Source organism: Conger conger, chromosome 17, assembly GCF_963514075.1.
Source record: "Conger conger chromosome 17, fConCon1.1, whole genome shotgun sequence".
Taxonomy (NCBI): domain Eukaryota; kingdom Metazoa; phylum Chordata; class Actinopteri; order Anguilliformes; family Congridae; genus Conger; species Conger conger.
This window is the reverse complement of record NC_083776.1, coordinates 40,198,204-40,220,527: the sequence shown is the minus strand read 5'-3', so window position 1 is coordinate 40,220,527 and position 22,324 is coordinate 40,198,204. Positions and strand designations below refer to the sequence as shown.

Here is a 22,324-nt window from a genome sequence, read left to right as displayed (position 1 = left end):
TGCACTAAAAAGGACGAAAACGCGGAGGAAACGAGTTCTTCGAAACACGAGTGTTTGCTCAAAACAAACGTGGAAAGCAGCATTCCCTCTTTGACCACTCAGCAGACTGCCGTGTGTGTATATCCAACCAAAGCAAGCTGAGTGGTTCTTCTGCGTTGTCGTTTTCGTTAGCTAGCCACTATGGCACACGATTATTTACTTCTGTGGTGTAGGCTAACTTAACACGGCGACTTTTGGCGTCCGCTGGGCCTACGTGGGGGAAATGCCACGTTTTCCAGCATGGCCTCTGAAAATGTTGTGACAATTGTCTTTACCTGTGCCACGTACGGTGCTTCTCATCTACTTCCCCAATCTCTAAGCATGCAAAATGGCCAGACACATACAATAAGCGAGGCACCGGAGCACTAAATTACATCGCCTCGCCAAGGTAGCAAACGAGCTAGCTACAGCCGGCCTAGCACGTGGAAACAGTTTGCTCAGTAGCTGGATAATCCTCGCACAGCAGCCAAGCCTTCCAGAAAATGCAATAAATAGCCTACACGACTGTATTTACGACGTGTATCAGGAATAATCTTGTTAACAAGGGGGTTACTGTACGACGCGGAGGCGAAGGACTATGGCCACCAGTCGTTAGCTAGCAAGCGAACAAGCTAATTCCACACCAAGTTAACGTGACATGCGGACCGCCTACAGCAGGCAACCTTACCCGAGAGACGTCCGGCCGCAGTAGCACTGTTTTATGTGAGCACGCGTCCATATTGCACCGAACTGAAACAAGTGAAACTATTTGGAAAAATACAATATTATCTCCCGTAGGCGACGAAGCCATCTGCCCGTGTAGGCCGAGTGCAAATACAGGCGTGGCTACGCAAAACTTTATTTGTGTACCACGTTACAGACAGAACTACAACAGGGTGTGTCTTACGATTTCTTTTTAAAATGTCTACGGATTTGGAGTCGCGAAGACCCATCGGCAGGCTATTCCAAAGGCTAGAGCAGTAATAACCAAAAGACGCTGCATCACCATATGCCTTTAGGTTCTAGCCTCCGGGACAAGACTGTGGGCTATTGTGAAGCCTTCAATCTAATTTCGTTTTAAATTTCGTAAGACATGCATTTTTAATGAGACATCTGGAATATACCCCATGTACAAAGTTCCTTTTTTATTTTATTTTTTACTGTACTCAGAATGATATACCTGATCTTCATTCAGAACTATGTAAAGGGGAAAAAACGCGAATGGTTTTCAATGCTGCGAATGTTTCACCCAACAGAATTCACACAGCATTGCGGTTTCCCGTTCTTTCTTTTTCACATTACATTACATTACATTGCAGGCATTTAGCAGACGCTCTTATCCAGAGCGACGCACAATGAAGTGCGACGAGGACCCTGGAGGACAGACATTCTCAACAAAATAACACCGTGCCACTGTGTAGGCCTTCCTGAGGATGACGCTTTTATCCAAAGCTACCGACAAGTCCTGATGTGTGTTTCTATCGGGATGTGCGGTGTACCTACAGGTTCAAAGACAAAATAAAACCAGTCTACAATACAACTTATGTATTTTCATAACTCGAGAAATATACCTTACATTCCCAACAAAATAACACCGTGCCACTGTGTAGGCCATCCTGAGGATGTTAGGTTGAGTTGCCACAATGCTAGCAAATAAATAAATAAATAAATAAATAAATAAATAATCATTTGTTATTTAGCAGACGCTTTTATCCAAAGAGACCTACATGTCCTGATGTGTGTTGTACCTATAGGTTGAAAGACAAAATTAAACCGGAAACCAGTCTACAATACAACTAATGTATTTTGATAACTCGAGAAATATACTTGCCTGATGCAACTCAAAGTTACAAAATTCACCCAACTTTGCTGTTTCACTTTTTTTTTTTCTTCTTCTTTATTTTGGTTCATTTAACATTCCCAACAAAATGACACCGTGCCACGGTGTAGGTCATTCTGAGGATGTTAGGTCTAGTTGCTACAATGCAAGCTATAAATAAATAATCATTTGTTATTTAGCAGACGCTTTTATCCAAAGCGACCGACAAGTCCTGATTAGACTAAGCAGGAAACAGCCCTGGAGCAATGGGGTGTTAAGGGCATCCCCCAAGGGCCCAACAGCTGTGCGGATCTTATCGCAGCTACACCGGGGCTCGAACCGCCGACCTTGCCACTGCACTACAGGCTGGCCTCTTAAAAGTCAAACGGATTTGGCCACTTTACCGATCTTCTCTGTTCCAATGTTCCAATATGTTCCAATATTGGAGCCAATCAGAGGCCGTGCCTTGTTCCAATTTACAACTTTCACCAACTTTGACAACGCGGCTCAGCCAATCAGATGGCCGGATTTGTTCCAAATTGAACACGTGTTTGTTCCAAATTCATCACGTGTTTAGCCGGCCAATTGTAGCTCTTCCTCCGTTTTGACTCAAATCGGCGCGCCGGCCATTGCTCCCGCATCGGTGAAAGGTAAGCTTTCAATGCGTTTTCTAATGAAATTTATATTAAAATGAGAAGAATCATTTGTATTTTCATGGTCAGAGCAGGCTAGCTAGTTGGCTTTCGCGCTGTTCAATACGTTTATCGTTGCTGTTAATACAGAGAATTAATGAATTAATGAACTTTCCGGGCGTATAAACACATTATGTATGTATTTTTACATTAGAAATTTATCGTAAGACAAAGCTGGCATGTTAGTTTGCCTAATATTAGTTTGCTTGCAAGGTGGATAGCTGCTTTGGCAAGCTGAACCGGAATCATACAGTAGAATCGGTGTGTACAGTACGACTAAAGTTTTGACAGTGTAATAATTTCTTTCGAAATGTTCAAGAAATGTTTTGGCATAAACGACAACTGTGAGTCAGTAATGGCATCTCAGTCACTCATTTAAAATATATTACAATTTAAAGCATACTTTATGTAACTTCCCATATTCTCAAACCTTGTGATTTGTTTGCATCTTTTTATTTTGACTGTGTTTTATAAAGTATTTTCAGTTTGGTATAATACAATTTGAATTAACTGTTGTTTCATAGTAATATTTATCAGAGAAAGAAGGATCTCCTTGAAATAGGAATGGTAGGTTTGGGTAAGAGATTCAATGTGTTTATGCATGCTTTGTACCTTTGTCCTGTCATCCATCCATCCTGCGCGTAACTGCAACTTTTTCATTTCCCTGTCTTAGAGGCTCATCTTTCTTTTTGATCACACCCATCTTCTCCTGCACCCCCTGGTATACTGGCACTGGGAAAATTTATGGCATTACTGTAGATGCACTTTCTAATGTACATCACTGACAACCATAATAACTATGGCACTTATTTGGGCTGAGCTGCTTGTAATCATAGTTAAAAAGCATCTCATTTCAATGCTTGATTGACACAAACACATAGGTTTTTGTTTTAAAATTATTTTTATTTTTTTGGTACATCTCTGCAAAGGTGATCCTGCTGTCGAAGAGGTCCCACACCCGCTCCCCCCGCCTGCACCTCCCACCACCGCCGCCGGAGGAGAAGAGGAGGGACGGGCTGAAGCCACAGCCTCTTTGAGTTGAACCAGCGCACTCTCTCCCAGTGGTAAGTGGTGGCACGATGCAGAAATTGTATGCCGTAATCCTGTGATGTGTAACTTTCTGCTGACTGACATGCTAACATGTGGTGTTTATCGCTCTCAGGTTCTCCCGGAGGCAGAAGGCGTGGGAGAGAGCTGTGCTTCAGCAGGACGTGGTGGGTACCCGCATCCCTGCCATAGCTTACCAGCAGCTGCCTCCATCACGGCAGCTCCTTCAGGGTGACGAGGCGACCGGACAAGCGGCCTTCGTCTTTGTCACCCCAGAAGACCGATCGTGCCAGGCCACCCAGCGAGGAAGGAACGCCCACGCGCCCATCCTCCATCCCAGCCCAGCCCAGCCATGTCACTGCCACTGCCACCGTGCCTGCTGCAATACCGCCGTTAGTCCCACGGACGACAGCGTGAGGAGAAGTACATCTGCCTAAAGTGCGGACAGCCGAAACAGCAGCAATTTGGTCATAGCCGTTTGGGCAACATTGCGTTCTGTTCCACTGCTGCCGGCAAATCGGTGCAGGAGTGGTTGGCAGAGATGAAGGACACTCATGGAGGCTGATCCACTGGCTGGGTGGAGGACGCTTTTATTGTACAGTGGTGTGAAAAAGTGTTTGCCCCCTTCCTGATTTCTTATTTTTTTGCATGTTTGTCACACTTAAATGTTTCAGATCATCAAACAAATTTAAATATTAGTCAAAGACAACACAAGTAAACACAAAATGCAGTCTCTTACAGCACTGTGGAGGAATTTTGGCCCACTCATCTTTGCAGAATTGTTGTAATTCAGCCACATTGGAGGGTTTTCGAGCATGAACCGCCTTTTTAAGGTCATGCCACAGCATCTCAATAGGATTCAGGTCAGGACTTTGACTAGGCCACTCCAAAGTCTTCATTTTGTTTTTCTTCAGCCATTCAGAGGTGGACTTGCTGGTGTGTTTTGGATCATTGTCCTGCTGCAGAACCCAAGTTCGTTTCAGCTTGAGGTCACGAACAGATGGCCGGACATTCTCCTTCAGGATTTTTTGGTAGACAGCAGAATTCATGGTTCCATTTATCACAGCAAGTCTTCCAGGTCCTGAAGCAGCAAAACAGCCCCAGACCATCACACTACCACCACCATATTTTATGGTATGATGTTCTTTTTCTGAAATGCGGTGTTACTTTTACGCCAGATATAATGGGACACACACCTTCCAAAAAGTTCAACTTTTGTCTCGTCAGACCACAGAGTATTTTCCCAAAAGTCTTGGGGATCATCAAGATGTTTTCTGGCAAAATTGAGACAAGCCTTAATGTTCTTTTTGCTCAGCAGTGGTTTTCGTCTTGGAACTCTGCCATAAAGGTCTCTTTCTTATGGTGGAGTCATGAACACTGTCTTTAACTGAGGCAAGTGAGGCCTGCAGTTCTTTGGATGTTGTTGTGGGGTCTTTTGTGACCTCTTGGATGAGTCGTCGCTGCGCTCTTGGGGTAATTTTGGTCGGCCGGCCACTCCTGGGAAGGTTCACCACTGTTCCATGTTTTCGCCATTTGTGGATAATGGCTCTCACTGTGGTTCGCTGGAGTCCCAAAGCTTTAGAAATGGCTTTATAACCTTTTCCAGACTGATAGATCTCAATTACTTTCTTTCTCATTTGTTTCTTGAATTTCTTTAGATCTCGGCATGATGTCTAGCTTTTGAGGATCATTTGGTCTACTTCACTTTGTCAGGCAGGTCCTATTTAAGTGATTTCTTGATTGAGAACAGGTATGGCAGTAATCAGGCCTGGGTGTGGCTAGAGAAATTGAACTCAGGTTTGATAAACCACAGTTAAGTTATGTTTTAACAGGGGGGGCAATCACTTTTTCACACAGGGCCATGTCGGTTAGGATTTTTTTTTAAACTTAAAAACATTTAAAAACTGCATTTTGTGTTTACTTGTGTTGTCTTTGACTAATATTTAAATTTGTTTGATGATCTGAAACATTTAAGTGTGACAAACATGCAAAAAAAAGAAGAAATCAGGAAGGGGGGCAAACACTTTTTCACACCACTGTATATAGTTCTGTGATCTGCCCTCTACTTGGACCGGTACCTTGGCGAGGTGTAGAGGCTTGGAGAGAAAGAGAGATACACAAGGGATGGATGATCATAGATGAAGACATCAAGAGATTTAGCAGCAGCATAAAGAGGTCTCATAGAGTCAGAGGCAGCTGTGACTCACCTATCTTCGGGGACACCCTTGATAAGCAGTTTCATTGTTGAATAAAAGGGTATGTTTATCACCTGAGCATCCTGTTTAAAACAGAGGTGGACAAAAAACAGAAAAATATATGGTCAGAACATGAAGAGATAGATAAATTATGCATTCAGTCAGTGGCAGCAGCAATTTAGGATGGGCCTTGGTGTAAGATTTTTTAAATTGTCCTTTTTTAAATGGCAACCAAGATGCAGGAATGCGCACGTAAATGCATACAACCTACACGCGCACACACACGCACACACTATTTGACAGATATTTTAAAGACAATACTTTGGATTTTATTTGGCTCATGAGTTACTTTGGTTAGTGGGACACAGGCTACATTGTTTGCGATACTTTTGAACATTTATATTAATCAAGTCAGAACCATGGACCAACATGGACGGTCATAGAATCAAATCAACAAGTCAACAAATCAACTAATGATAGTTGGGATGTTTACATAACTAAAGCTTAGGCCTATGCTACTCGTGTGTCAGTATCAGAGGAAAAGCTCAACACAAAAAATTCACTGAATGTATTGTTCACTGTGTTCTTATGCCTAATTCACTGAATGCATTTTTTACAATAAAATATGAATTAATGTATGAAAATCAGTTTTTGTTTTAGCCTTCAACTTATTATTCATTATTATAAAAAAAAGAAAAAAAAAAAAAGTATATTTTTATTTATTGCAGGTACTTATTCTTATTGTGGACGTAACTCCTCCTCCAGTTGATAAAACTAAACGGACCTATTTGGTCGCTTCCTCTTTGTTAAGGGATACAATTTATAGTTTCTATGTCATAAGGTTTTTAAAAACAGCGCCCTGACTTAACATTGGTGGAACGCTGAGTTTACAGCAGAAACCCAGTCCAGTAATTGAACAAACAAATTGCATGTCATTTGGCTGACGCTTTTATCCAAAGTGACTTACAGTTGATTAGACTAAGCAGGAGAAAATCCTCCCCTGGAGCAATGCAGGGTTAAGGGCCTTGCTCAAGGGCCCAACGGCTGTGTGGATCTTATTGTGGCTGCACCGGGGATCAAAACACCGAACTTGCGGGTACAATATAGGTACAATATACACAATCTAGAAAATATAATGGCACTAGAAGAGTATACACTACACACACAATGGGCCTCATTTATCAAACTTGAGCTAAGCGAAATTGACCCCAAATCCTTCAGAAATGCATTTACACAAATAATGTGGGATTCATCAAAGTTTTCGGATGTCAGTTTTTTACTAGGAGTGGTCTCAGCTGTTCACATTGTGTGTGGAAATGCAAGTGGAACTTGTTCTGTGCTTTTATTGTTACATTAATTCATATTTCATTTTGACTATACTCATTCATACAACATAAAAAAAACCCCAACCTACAGTGTGTTCAATTTTTCTGTGTGTTTCTATATAGAGTATATTGTATGTGTTGCTTTGGCAATATGGCTGTAGTTGCGACTACAAAAGCACAACACAGACAAAAACACATACATTTTGCCCAAACTAACTTTTTAGGGATCTAACACAAACGCGGCATTTTGAATTGAACTGAATTGAGAGAGAAAGAGAGAACAACCAAAATTGGTTTAATTGAACTCTTTAAATCATATTTAAAATGGCAGTTTAAATTAATGTGTGATTTTATGCGTAATGTCTTAAATGTAGTTGGTATTAAGCATTAATGAGAAATATCATTCACTAGCCTAGAAAACCCTCTGAATTTTAATCAAGTTGTGACCGAAGAGTGAATTTGTGACCCTTACAGTCCTAAGATTTGGAGAAAGAACTGGACCCCTCTCCCCCAATGAACAGCCACACACAGATTTACTCATGATAGAGATTTATTATTGACGCTGGATTGATTAACATATGCAGTGGGTTTGGACAGACACCAGAGGGTCTAAATGTCGCAGAGAAGCACAAGATTAAAGGCACTGATCTCTGGGAGATCGTAGCACTTGTAGCACAGCTGTAGGAAGGCACCAGGAAGCAGAAGCAGAGCAGCCAATCAGGAGCCACAAAGGGTATATCTAGCACCTCCTGGTGGGTCTTGAGTTGATACTTATGCCTTTGATTGCCACATCTCCATCAATCCATATGTAGTCATAATATGGGAAATCCAGGCTATTCTTGAATTGCACAGACTGGCAAGTAGTTTCCTGAATTGTGAAATTGTCCTTGTTGAAGGAAATGGTCACCTGGAGGAGAGAAGCAGAGATCATGGGTATTACTGTAGGCGACATTGATAAGGTAGGGAGCTGGGGTGAGAAGGCAGGAGAGATAAGTAATCAAACAATAAAGAGTATAATATTGGAAGAAATGTATAATAATGTAATGATTTATCACTGAATGATTTGGCTGGAATGTTTCTCACTACGCTCTGTTGTGAGCATACCCCCTTTCTGCCCTTAAAGGGTCAATATCTCATACATATAGGATTGTGAAGGCCAGTTTTCCTGAGACTGCTGGCACCAGTATATTTCAGACAGGGGGGCATTTAACTTTTTGATGACTTCACAAATGTTATTAACATCGCATGAATGAGAACAGTTCTGTACACATGTAAAATAATCAAGATCAAAATTGGAGAAATTATGATTGCAATCTATGCTTGTAGGGCATTTGTGGAGGCATTACCCCCCCATGCCCCCCCCATGACACAGATACCAAGTTACAGACTGACACATGGAGCACAGGTACAGAGGACTGGAGCAAGTGTCCTTTCAGCACCTCCAACTCAGTGTCTCCCTGTCCTAGGACTCACCTCCAACTCAGTGTCTCCCTGTCCTAGGACTCACCTCCAACTCAGTGTCTCCCTGTCCTAGGACTCACCTCAAATAGCTTCTTTCCCTCAAAAGGGAAAGTAGTATCCATGAGCTTATCCAAGACTGTGCCATCCCTTATGCACCTCATGTTGATGACAGATTGGTCAACGCCCTGGCTGAAGTGCACGTTATATTGCAGTGCAATGATGTCTCTGGATTTGCCCACATTGATGGTGAAACTTGGAGAGAAAGAGAGATACACAAGGGATGGATGATGGATGATCCAGATGAAGACATCAAGAGATTTAGCAGCAGCATAAAGAGGTCTCATAGAGTCAGAGGCAGCTGTGACTCACCTATCTTCAGGGACACCCTTGATCGTCAGTTTCATTGTTGAATAAAGGGGTATGTTTATCACCTCAGCATCCTGTTTAAAACAGAGGACACAAAAACATGGTCAAAACATAAAGAGAACAATAAATTATGCATCCAGTACACTCTTTCACTTCTATTAGAGAGAAGACATTAGAAACTCAACAATCTCAGTTAAACTCAAATAATTTGTTCATCACTTACATTCATCTTGGCGGTTCAGTTGCTGAGTCTTCACAGTAGTGCAGCTCTGATTACGACACAATGTAAACTGTAAGGTGTCATGCGCATATTTATGTGTTTCTGAGAGGAGTAACAAGGCAGGATTTGGCAAACTCTAGCCAATCAAATTGGGCAAAAATAAAGCAGTTGTGCATGTATTTACTTATAGAATCAAAGTTGTCATGACATTAACGTGTGGGTGTTTTAGCAAAGTGGGTTGTGTTTTGAAGGAAAGTTTGTGTCTGAGTGAATTGTTGTTGTAATGCTGAAAAATACAATGTGGTAAATTCACATGACAGCATTGTTAAATGAAGCAAGACTAGATTTGTTTCAGTATTCCAGGAAAATGAAAGAATAAAATCCTTTGTCTACATAAAGCATTAAGTAGGCTAAATCTTATACATAAAAAAGCTTTGGCTCGATGATTCCAAATCTGCAGGCTATGAGTATTCAAAGACAATGTCTGTATTGACACCTTAACCTGTGTGTCATCCAGAGGCTCCCTGTTGATGCACACCTGAATGGATATTGAGGCTCTGAAGCCCACACCGTTCACTTCATTTTATTGGAGTACACAAGTTCCATGTCTATTGCTCAGTGGTTTCTTACTTTCTCAGTTTTTGAACAAGCTGTCCCCAATATATTCCCCTCTTTTTTCAGCTTCAAAATGGCTTACTTTTCTCCCAGAAACAGCTCTCTGGTCTTCATGGTGGTTAATTTTTTGTAACACAACTGCAGTCTTCACAGGCAAAACCCAAGGCTAAAACCAAGGGTAGACATTCAGAACTATTTATTGTTTAACCAAACGAACTAACACAACACATCTGGACAACAAGAAACACGTGTCAGTCATATGTTCCAATACTTTCGCTCACCTAAAAATTTGTAAAACTATGTAAAACAACTAGCCACAACACTAAACCAACTGCTTAAACCAGCAATAAACTGCATTAATATTTAATTGTATGATATGTGTACTGTCATAAGCAGATAATCATTAGTGAATAGCATTTGAAAGTTTAATTTTTAAATGAAAATGGAAATCTTTGTGAGCTCATGGGGTGGGGGGGGTGGGGGGTTGCATTGTTTCTTGTTAATTAAATATCATGTGTTCATGATGACGTCTAATTTAACAGATGCAACAGGACCTGGAGAATTTTTAATATTGAAAAAAAACAACGACTGAGCGCCAATTAAAAAAATACATGGCATCTAATCCTTCATCAGTTTCACCCGTCTTCTGTCCATTGGAATTACATGGTACTGCATGTGGTCAAGCAAAAATGAATGTTTAATTCATCTAAATCTTTCATCTATGTCTCTCTGAAAGACCCCTTTGGTGACTGGAATCCAGTGGAGGAAGGAGGAGAAATGGCTGGCTTTATTTACGAGGATAATCTCCCAGTGAGGCTGTGAAATGATCAATATTATTACACAATTTTAGATTTTATGCAAACCATTCACACGTGATTAAACTGCACGCTCAACTTTCATTAAAGGCTTTTTTTTTTTTACACATTTTGGTTTCACCATGTGGAAAGTAAACCCACTATACACAAAGAGGGCATAGACACATCTACACTATACACACTAATCATGTGGTCGCAACTAAATGCATAAAAGCATGCAGATATGGTCAAGAGGTTCAGCTATTGTTCTGACAAAATGTCAGAATGGGGAAGAAATGTGATCTAAGTGACTTTGTTCTCAATTCTCTACCCCTGAATTGGTACAAATTGTAAACGCGCCTCAAACCTGACCAAGAAATGGCAGATCAGTTCATGGCCACAAGCCCACCCAGGCCAGCAGCCAGCAAAGGGCCCCACCCCATGGACTCCCAGGAGCTGGGATCCCTGGAAAAACTAAACCCACCTCTGAGAAAGACCTCACTGGGCAATTAAGAGTGAATCGTGCCTCATCACCATTACACTGACCATCACTGCCTTAAAGACATGCAGAATTCTACAAAAGTATTAACAAAACAGACAAACTGCTTTCTGCATTTTACAAGAGTTTCCCTCAGAAGTCATCCTTCTCCACTCAGGTTGATCAATGTGTTATCTCAGGCCATGGAATGGAATCCTGTGCTTTGTGTGTGGGAGCTGTTTACCAATTGACCTTCTGGCACTCCTTTGGAGAAGAGATCTCCTTGAGCAATCTGTCAAATCATTTGCATGAGAATCTGCATTTTCCTACAAACTGGTTGAGCATGTTTCAACTTCAATACATAAATGTTGTTCTCCTGCAAACTTCATCACCAGCCATTTCATTCTGTTTTGAATTGTCCTTGTTAACTGAATAGTCCATGTTGCCATCCTTTAGGTTTGTCTTATTGGTAGTAATTTGTTTCTACATGACACCTTAGATATGGTTTACTGGAGTGCTTTGCACTTTGTTACAGGAGCTGTATCCTTCATAGCCCATCATTATCTCTTATTTGAGGGGTCTGGGTGCAGTCAGATGCATTGAACCTTATAGCTGGAACAATCTGCAAACATGTCTTAACTCTTAAAGACCAACATGTCTTGGTCAAACATTATGCAGAGGTTAACCAAGGTTCAACATCCGCCCCACATTATGTTCCTCACTGGCCCCAATGATGATTCATAAATGTATGTTCATTCTTGCACATTTGTTCTTATATACTTTGTCATGTAATATCCAAACATCAGAAATAATTTTTATCTGGATGAATTTAATGTGAGAGCACCTTCGGCCAAAGATCGATGATCGACTTTGTGGTCGTATCATCAGACCTGCGGCCATATGTCTTGGACACTTGGGTGAAGAGAGGAGCAGAGCTGTCAACTGATCACCACCTGGTGGTGAGTTGGATCAAGTGGCCGGGGAGGCTGCCGGAAAGACCCGGTAAACCAAAACGTGTAGTGAGGGTGGACTGGGAACGTCTGGCGGAGGCCCCTGTGCGCAAGGTCTTCAACTCCCACCTCCGGAGGAACTTCTCACGCATCCCAGGGGAGGCTGGGGACATGGAGTCCGAGGGCCATGTTCAAAGCCTCCATTGCAGAGGCGGCAAGCAGGAGCAATGGCCAGAAGGTCATCAGTGCCTGTCGGGGGGCCGGCAACCCAAGAACCTGCTGGTGGACACCAGCGGTGAGGGAGGCCGTCAAGCTGAAGAAGGAGGCCTTTCGGGCTTGGCTGGCCCGGGGGTCCCCTGAAGCAGCAGACAGGTACCGGGTGGCCAGAAGGGCTGCGGCTTCGGCAGTCGCTGAAGCAAAATCCCGGGTATGGGAGGAGTTTGGGGAGGCTATGGAGAAGGACTTTCGGTTGGCCTCGAGGAAGTTCTGGCAAGCCATCCGACGACTCAGAAAGGGAAAGCAGGGCTTGTCTCAGGCTGTTTTCAGGGGAGGAGAACTGCTGACCCGGACTGGGGATATTGTCGGGCGGTGGAAAGAGCACTTCGAGGAGCTCCTGACCCCGAACAACATGTGCTCTGTGGAAGAGGCAGAGCCCGAAGACTCGGGGGAATCTGCACATATCCCTGGCGGAAGTTACTGAGGTAGTCAAAAAGCTCCTCAGTGGCAAGTTGATCCTGAGATGCTGAAGGCTCTGGACAATGTTGGGCTGTCTTGGCTGACACGCCTCTTCAGTGTCGTGTGGAGTTCGGGGACAGTACCTGCAGAGTGGCAGACCGGGGTGGTGGTCCCCATTTTCAAGAAGGGGGACCGGAGGGTGTGCTCCAATTATCGGGGTATCACACTCCTCAGCCTCCCTGGGAAAGCTTACTCTAGGGTGCTGGAAAGGAGGCTCCGACCGACGGTCAAACCTCGGATTCAGGAGGAGCAATGTGGCTTCCGTCCTGGTCGTGGAACAGTGGACCAGCTCTTTACCTTGGCAGGGTTGCTGGCGGGGTCATGGGAGTTTGCCCATCCAGTCCACATGTGCTTTGTGGACTTGGAGAAGGCTTTTGTTCTGATTCATGTGATGTCAATAACATTTGTGAAGTCAAGTGATATATTATGCTCTTTATTGTTTGATAACTTATCTCTCCTGCCTTCTCACCCCAGCTCCCTACCTTATCAATGTCGCCTACAGTAATACCCATGATCTCTGCTTCTCTCCTCCAGGTGACCATTACCTTCGACACAAGAAATTTCACAATTCAGGAAACTACTTGCCAGTCTGTGCAATTCAAGAATAGCCTGGATTACCCATATTAGTGATTAGTGACTGTGACGAGTGAACACTGGCGTGATTATCTGCCGCTGTTCTCCGGATATTTATTTTATTGATTGCTATAGTTTCTACTGCGCTCTTAAGCTAATGAACAGTAGCAAACAGGTAGAAACCTGTTTTGCCGTTTTAAACTTTCATTTCGGTGTTTTTCGGTGTGTAACTCGGTGTGTTTTGGACTTTAAATTTTTACCTGTTGGCGGCCATTGGATCCGTCTCCTCCCCTGCTCTGGAGGGTTGGTACAACACCGGGGCAACAATGTGGATCAACAGGCTGCTTGTATGGATTATGTCCGTCTGGATTACTTTATTCTTCATATCACATCCAGTAACACCGCTTCTTCAATATACGGCAGCGGAACTTTTACAACTGCGATTCCACCTCTCTGAGCCACAACAGGGGCTGCATCGTCACCTGGATATTGCTCGGCATTTCCGTAGGAAATACATCCACCGAAGTTCCAGACGGAGCTTCCATCATGATGACACAAAACCAATACGATCCTTCTGGTCTTCCATTCCGCGTCCCGCAAGAAAGCCCACCGGCGGACGGAGTAGTGTGCTGGTTAGCCTAGCCAGGTCGGCTAACGCTAGCATCAAACCCAACAAAAACAACCTCAACTTCGGGTTGTTTAACATCCGCTCGCTAACCAACAAGGGACTTCTACTCCATGACCTACTGAAAGATCGTAAGTTTGATTTCTTGTGTCTAACTGAGACGTGGCAGCAACCCAATGACTTTTCGCAGCTTAATCAAACTATCCCTCCTGGGTTTGTTTACATCTGTCAACCCCGCCGCCTCGGGCTCGCTATACTCTACAATGAGAAGTGGAAAGTCTCTTCTCTAACTGTCCCCGTGCATAGGTCATTCGAGTCCGTGGCCCTCCAAATCAATGGGCCAACTCCTACTATACTAGTTACTGTGTATCGACCACCCAAGCCCAGTCGTGAATTCCTAAACAAATTCTCTGCTTTTCTAACCTCCTTATGCTCCCTGTCCCCTAATATAATACTGCTTGGGGATTTTAATATTCACATGGACAATGTCAACAATACTCTTACAAAGGACTTTACATCTTGCTTGGACAGCTCTGGATTACAACAATATATTGATTTCCCTACCCACTCTAAAGGTCACATTCTTGATCTGGTTTGCTGCTCTGGTGTAACTCCCCTTAATTGTATTGCATCTGATTTGCCCATTTCTGATCATAAGTTTGTATCCTTCAATGTCAGCTTAAAATTACCCAAAACAAATATGTTACGTTCCATCTCATTTCGTAACATCAATAATATTGACTTATCTGCTCTATCCAGTGGAATTGATAACCTTCCTAGCAAAGACAATTTATCCACTCCTGATGAACTGGTCTCATTCTACAATGATGAACTCCATAGTCTTCTTAATGCCCATGCTCCGTTAAAAACCTGGTCTGTCTCCTTTACCCATTCTGCACCTTGGTTTACACCTGAGCTACGCCAGTTTAAAACTAAAGGTCGTCGCCTGGAACGCCTTTATGCTAAAACTGGCCTTGTTGTGCACAAAGATATGTATGATAGTCACATACTTAGCTATAAAGATGCTCTGTCCACTGCAAAATGTGCCTACTATGCAAATCTAATTAGGTTGGGTGAAGGGAACACAAGAGCCCTGTTCTCCACGGTTAAGACTATCTTACGGCCTCCAGACACTCTTGCTCCTCATATGTACTCTACTGCTCAGTGTAATACTTTCATGACCTTTTTTGATGCCAAGATTGAAAATATCCACCAGCAATTGACGTCTTCTATTAACACGACATACAGTTCACTCTACTCCCCTTCTGATGTTTCTGTGCTTTCCTCTCTATCTAATTTTGAACTTCCAACTGTGGGTGAAATATCTGGTCTCATCCGCAAATCTAAATCATCTACCTGTCAGCTAGACCCCCTCCCTACTCACCTAGTGAAAGCCTGTCTACCTTCTCTGTCCTCTTTAATCACTGCTATCATACATTCCTCCCTTACCTCTGGTCTTGTTCCCTCATCTCTCAAAACAGCTGCAATAACTCCTATACTCAAGAAACCCGGTGCAGACCCTAACAATTTGAGTAATTTTCGCCCCATTTCAAATTTACCATTTCTTACCAAGATACTTGAAAAAATAGTTGCAGCCCAGGTACAAGCCCACATGACCAACAATAATCTGTTTGAGCAATTCCAATCTGGTTTTCGCTCCTTCCACAGTACGGAGACAGCCCTGGTGAAAATCACAAATGATCTATTAATGGCAGCTGATTCTGGGCTTTTAACCATACTTGTCCTTCTCGATCTGTCTGCAGCCTTTGATACCATCTCACATAACATCCTTCTTGAGAGACTAGCATCACTTGGAATCACTGGCACCTCTCTTGTCTGGTTTACATCATACCTCTCTGGCCGCACTCAGTTTGTCCAACTCAAAAACCTGAAATCACAGCCCACTCCAGTAACCACCGGTGTTCCCCAGGGTTCTGTTTTGGGCCCCCTCCTATTTATTATTTATCTCCTACCCCTTGGCAATATTTTCAGGAAATATGGGATTCAGTTTCATTCCTACGCGGATGACACCCAGCTCTATCTGTCCACTGAGCCCACCTCCGCTCTTCCGCCCACTTCCCTCTCCGATTGCTTGCTGGAAATCAAATCCTGGTTCTCAATCAACTTTCTAAAGCTCAACAGTGAAAAAACAGAGGTTCTCCTCGTTGGCACCAAATCCATTTTGGCTAAATCTGACAGTTTCTCCCTCACCATTGACAACTCCACAGTCTCCCCTTCCCCTCAGGTTAAGAGTCTGGGTGTCATCCTTGACAGCACATTATCCTTTGAAAAACACATCAATAATGTTACTCGGTTTGCATACTTCCACTTACGCAATATTAATCGTCTTCGCCCATCACTTACACCTACCAGCACTGCCATTCTTGTCCACGCCCTGGTTACATCCCGTATTGATTATTGCAACTCCATCCTCTTTGGTCTTTCACGCAAGTGTCTCCATAAAGTTAAACTGGTCCAGAACTCAGCTGCACGTATCATCACCAGAACTCCTTCCATTGATCACATCACTCCAGTTCTCCAGCAACTTCATTGGCTCCCAGTTAAATCCCGTATTGATTTTAAGATCTTGCTGCTCACATTCAAAGCCCTTCATAACATGGCACCTTCATATCTCTCTGAACTCCTCCATAGCCACATTCCCTCACGTACTCTCAGATCCTCCTCTGCCTCCTTACTTGCCACACCATCTGCCCCCCGCCTGACCACCTTGGGATCTAGAGCCTTTAGTCGTTCTGCCCCCCGCCTCTGGAACTCTCTGCCACAAGACATTCGCAACATTGACACTCTCCTCACTTTTAAATCTAGACTCAAGACACACCTTTTCACACTGGCATATTTAACCTGACCCTGATTGATGAGTTTTATGTTTTATGTTGATAATTTTATATGTCTTGTTGTATATAACATGTCGGTGCTATTGATTGATTAGTTTTTGATATGATGTTTTTACTGTGTCTTGTAAGGTGTCCTTGAGTGCTCTGAAAGGCGCCCACAAATAAAATCTATTATTATTATTATTATTATATTATGACTACATATGGGTTGATGGAAATGTATCAATCAAAGGCATAAGTATCAACTAAAGACCCACCAGGAGGTGCTAGACGTCCCCCTTCTTGCTCCTGATTGGCTGCTCTGCTTCTGCTTCCTGGTGCCTTCCTACAACTGTGCTATGAGTGCACTTTGTCCCCCCCAGAGATCAGTGCCTTTAATCTTGTGCTTCTCTGTGACATTTAGACCCTCTGGTGTCTTTCCAAACCCACTGCGTATGATAATCAATCAAGCTTCAATAATAAATCTCTATCATGAGTAAATCTGTGTGTGACTGTTCATTGGGGGGAGAGGGGTCCAGTTCTTTCTCCAGATCTTATGACTATAAGGGTCACAAATTAAAATGTGCCACTTGTGTCACTACTTGATTAAAATACAGAGGGTTTTCTAGGCTAGTGAGTGGTGTTTCTCATTAATGCTTCATACCAACTACATTTCAGACATAACATCACACATTAATTTAAACTGCCATTTTAAATATGATTTAAACAGTTCAATTAAAGCAATTGTGGTTGTTCTCTCTATCTCTCTCAATTCAGTTCAATTCAAAATGATGTGTGTTTGTGTGAATCCCTAATATGGTAGTTTGGGCAAAATGTATGTGTTTTTTGTCTGTGTTTCTGCAGTCACAACTACAGTCATATTGCCAAAGTAACACATATAATACAATATACTTTATTTTGAAACACAGAACACACTACAAACTCAAAACAGTTAGTATACTCTCATATCCTACTACACAATGAGCCTGACCAGGTTCAGGTTTTAAATCTGTCCAAATGACAGGGATTTGTTTGACAAAAAAAAAACAATGGTCTTTTATTTCAGCTGATGAATAATTATATTCTGTAGTTGGGGGTCTGATTGAGGGTGGATAGGCCTATTCAAACCAACTCAACAAATGGCACAGAATGTCATTCTTCATAAAAGTTTGGTGAATTCTATCAGATTGCAGAAAACCAGTTGCATTGTTGTAACTTTCTATTTGAAAGTGCAAATCACTCCAGTAAACCATATCTAAGGTATGTAAAGTAGAAATAATAATTTGAAACAGAAGATTTAAGATAACAAATCATATTTATTTTGGGTAAATATTTAAGTTTTAATCAACAATGTTGGGCTACTACCAATGAGACAAACCTAAAGGATGGCAACTTATGTTCAGTTGAGACTGTATGTTTACAAGTGAACAAGGACAATTCAAAACAGCATGAAATGGCTGGGGATGAAGTTGGCAGGTGTAAAACTCCACGCTAACCCAACAATGGAATTTAGCGAGGGCCAAAGGTATTTGCATGCTTGTCCTTCTGGTGTTGCTGGAAGAATATTAGCAGGGTTGAATAATAATGACGGCTATGCGGAGAGTCTAGATCAGCCAATAAATAAACCACGTTACAAAGACAATAGTACCACTCTGCCTTCCGCTCTTTAATGGTCCAGGCTGACCAAGAATCGGTGCAAATTCACATGCAGAGGATTTGCCAGAGTGCCCAAGGAGATCTCTTGTCAAACCGTCCGAAAAACAAATAGTTTTTATAGTGCCACCACAACGCAATAAACAGGCATTGCGATACACTCCATTGCCAAACAGCTCCCACAGTGGAGTGGAGTGGAGAAGGATGACTTCTGAGGGAAAATACAGAGCGAATACAGAAAATACAGAAAGCAGTTTGTCTTTTTTGTTGATGGTTTTGTAGAACTCTGCATGTCTTTAAGGCAGTGATGGTCATAGAGATGGTGATGAAGCATAATAATTCCTCAGAAAAATAATAAGGATGTGTTATTTGGTAACAAAAATGGCGGACCAAAAAAAGGCAACTCTGAATACACACTCGGAAACTGGTAAAAGTTGGTAACAGTCTTTAATGAAAGTAGGCCCAGAGGTACACAAAATCCAGGGATATAAACTCAGGAGTCTTCAGGGGTGCAAGAGAGGGGGGAATCTGGAGAACAGAAACCAGTTTCTGAGATCACACTTCTTCCCTATTCTGACATTTGGTCTGAACAATAGCTGAACCCCTTGCCCACATCTGCATGCTTTTATGCATTTCGTTGCTGCCACATAACATAACATAACATTACATAACATAAGGTAATGGCAAGAAAAGGCCATTCAGCCAAGCAATGCTCGCCTTTTCCTACCCCTAAGTGTACCTACTGCCTAATTTTCCGAAAAGCTAAATAGAACCATATTGTATCAAGCCTGCCCTTGAAAACCCCCAGTGTTTCTGCCTCCACTATACATGCACTAGCAAGCTATTAAACACATTGACCACTCGCTGTGTGAAAAAATACTTCCTAATATCTGTAGAAATTTCTCATTTGCCAATTTCCAATTTCCAAACTCAACCTGAAGAATCTTTGTTAATCCCTTTAATGAATTTAAAAGCCTCAATCAAATCACCCCTGAACCTCCTTTTTCTAAGCTGAAAGAGATTAATCTTATCCTTAAATCTATTCTCGTAACTCCTATCTTTTATGCATGGAATCAATCTGGTTGCCCTTCTCTGAACCTTTTCCAGTGTCTCTATGTCCTTCTTATAGTGTGGTCCCCAGAACTGAACACAGTACTCCAAGTGTGGTCTCACAAGATTATTGTATAAGGTGAGTATAACTTCCTTATCTCTCTGTGCGTGCACACATATCTGTGTGTATGTGTGTGTGTGTATGTACGTGCACGTATCTGTGTGTATGTGTATGTAAATGGTAAATGGTTGGCATTTATATAGCGCCTTTATCCAAAGCGCTGTACAATTGATGCTTCTCATTGACCCATTCATACACACACTCACACACCAACGGCGATTGGATGCCATGCAAGGTACCAACCAGCTCGTCAGGAGCATTTAGGGGTTAGGTGTCTTGCTCAGAGACACTTACGACACAGCCCGGGTGGGGGATCGAACCGGCAACCCTCCAACTGCCAGACGACTGCTCTTACTGCCTGAGCCATGTCGCCATGTGCGCGTATCTGTGTGTGTGTACACGCGTGTGCGCGTATCTGTGTGTGCGTATCTGTGTGTGTGTACACGCGTGTGCGCGTATCTGTGTGTGCGCATGTGCATGTGTGCACACTGGGCTGACCGCTGTGTGTCTCTCCTCAGATGAAGACAGTGAGTGTGGCTCTGGTGCTGTGTCTGAACGTCGGAGTGGACCTCTCCCTGTGCCAGGCTCGAGTGTTGGATCGGTAAGCTCCTCCTTCCTACACCTTCTTCTCCTCCTCTAACACTCAGCTCCTGCTCCTCCTCCTCCTCCCACACTTATGGACTTGAATGAATACTCCTGGCTCTGTATCCTAGCATCCTATTGGTCTTTTTCTACTGCTACCGCACATTGAATAGAACCCAAAAGGCTTTGGTCAACTATGACCCCCAAAACTTGTTTTCTGTCTCACTGACACCTGGCATAAACCTATGGACTATTTCTCACTCAACCAGACTACACTCAATGGATACAGCTCCCTGGAAAAACCATGCTGATGGCTGGGGAGGTGGTATTGCTGTTTTTCACCGGAAAGACATTTAGCTCCTATTTCCATTCCACCTCCACAGTCATTTGAATATCTTGCTTTTGAACTCTCTGGTCCCACCCCTCTGATCATTGCATTTATCTACTGCCCCCCTAACCCTAACCCATCCTTCCTCTCTAACATAGCTGACTTTCCGACCCAGCTGAATTACATCTCATCTTCCATTCTCCTCCTGGGCAACTTTAGCAGCACTGTTTTAATTTCACACAGCACATCGACTTCCCCACCCACAACCGTGGTCACATGTTTTATTTAGTATGCTCCACTGGTCTTGACCTCACTATCTCTGACCACCTGGCCATCACCATGGACACTGATATTCCCACCCCCATACGAAGAGCAAAACACTCTATAACCTTTCGTAACATCAAATCCATCTCCCCTCCTCTTTTTCAGCCTCCCTTGAGGAAAACATTTATATTTCCCCTCCCCCAGTGTCCACCACCCCCTCTGACTTCAACAACACATTCTCCTCCTGCCGTGATCAACTGGCCCCCATCAAAACCAAAACTGTCACCAACTACAGCAACACACTCTCCTCCTGCCTTGATCAACTGGCCCCCATCAAAACCAAAACTGTCACCAACTACAACAACACACTCTCCTCCTGCCTTGATCAACTGGCCCCCATCAAAACCAAAACTGTCACCAACTACAAGAACACACTCTCCTCCTGCCTTGATCAACTGGCCCCCATCAAAACCAAAACTGTCACCTACAACAGCAACACACTCTCCTCCTGCCTTGATCAACAGGCCCCCATCAAAACCAAAACTGTCACCAACTACAACAACACACTCTCCTCTTGCCTTGATCAACTGGCCCCCATCAAAACCAAAACTGTCACGTCCGTGCCCCTTTTCCTATTATTTTCCCTTTTCTATGTTCCCTGTATTTTCACTCCGGTCCTCCTTTCCCCCCTCTCTTACATTATTACATGTCTCTGCCCTTCACTCCATATTTGGACTTCTTTCCAGTCCTTTGTCAATTCCTTTCACTTGTTCCTCATTTTCTGTTCCCCAGCTCCCACACCTGTTTATTATTTAGTTCATTTGTTAGTCCATTAGTCCATGTAGGTGAACAGTCACCAACTACAGCAACACACTCTCCTCCTGCCTTGATCAACTGGCCTCTATCAAAACCAAAACTGTCACCAACTACTTGAAAGACTCCGCAATAAAAAAAACTAACAGTACATATCCAAGCCTACAAAGATCACCTTCAGCAATATAAAGATGCCCTCAGTACTGCCAGCACTTCCTACTACTTTCAATTCATTAAATCTGGCTCCAGTAATCCCAAAGCTCTCTTCTCCACAATAAACAACCTTCTGAAGCCAACTGACAACATCTCCCAATCCTTCACCGTTAATAAATGTAACTTCTTCCAAACAAAAAATTACAGTATTTACAATAGCCTGGCCTTCCCTACCACTCCCTTAAATTAATCTTTTAGTACTGGCCATGTCCCTCGCTCACTCAAGCATGCTGCCATCACTCCTATCCTGAAAAAACCTGGACTCAACCAGAGACGTACCCAATAATTTCAGACCCATCTCCAATCTCCCCTGTCTGTCAAAAATACTGGAATGTGTTGTCACCACACAACTCAAACTCCATCTCGCAATAATCTATTTAAACCATTCCAATCTGGATTCCCTACACAACACATCACTGAAACAGTCCTCCTTAAAGTCACCAATGACCTCCTCCTCTCCTCAGACTCGGGCCAACTCAACATTCTTATCCTCCTGGACCTTAGTGCAGCTTTTGACACCATCAACCATGCCATTCTTCTCTCCTGTTTGGAA

At 43.0% G+C, this 22,324-nt stretch overlaps 1 protein-coding gene across 1 annotated transcript; it reads right to left on the bottom strand.

Annotated features, from left to right (window-relative positions):
• Positions 1-7,835: 7,835 nt before the first annotated feature.
• On the bottom strand, positions 7,836-9,197 carry LOC133116332 (galactose-binding lectin l-1-like). Its single transcript, XM_061225771.1, has 4 exons — positions 9,147-9,197; positions 8,927-8,997; positions 8,638-8,809; positions 7,836-8,003 (listed from the first exon to the last, which is right to left on the bottom strand). The coding sequence occupies exons 1-4, from the start codon at positions 9,150-9,152 to the stop codon at positions 7,836-7,838; spliced, it is 417 nt and encodes a 138-aa protein (XP_061081755.1). The 5' UTR covers positions 9,153-9,197.
• Positions 9,198-22,324: the final 13,127 nt, after the last annotated feature.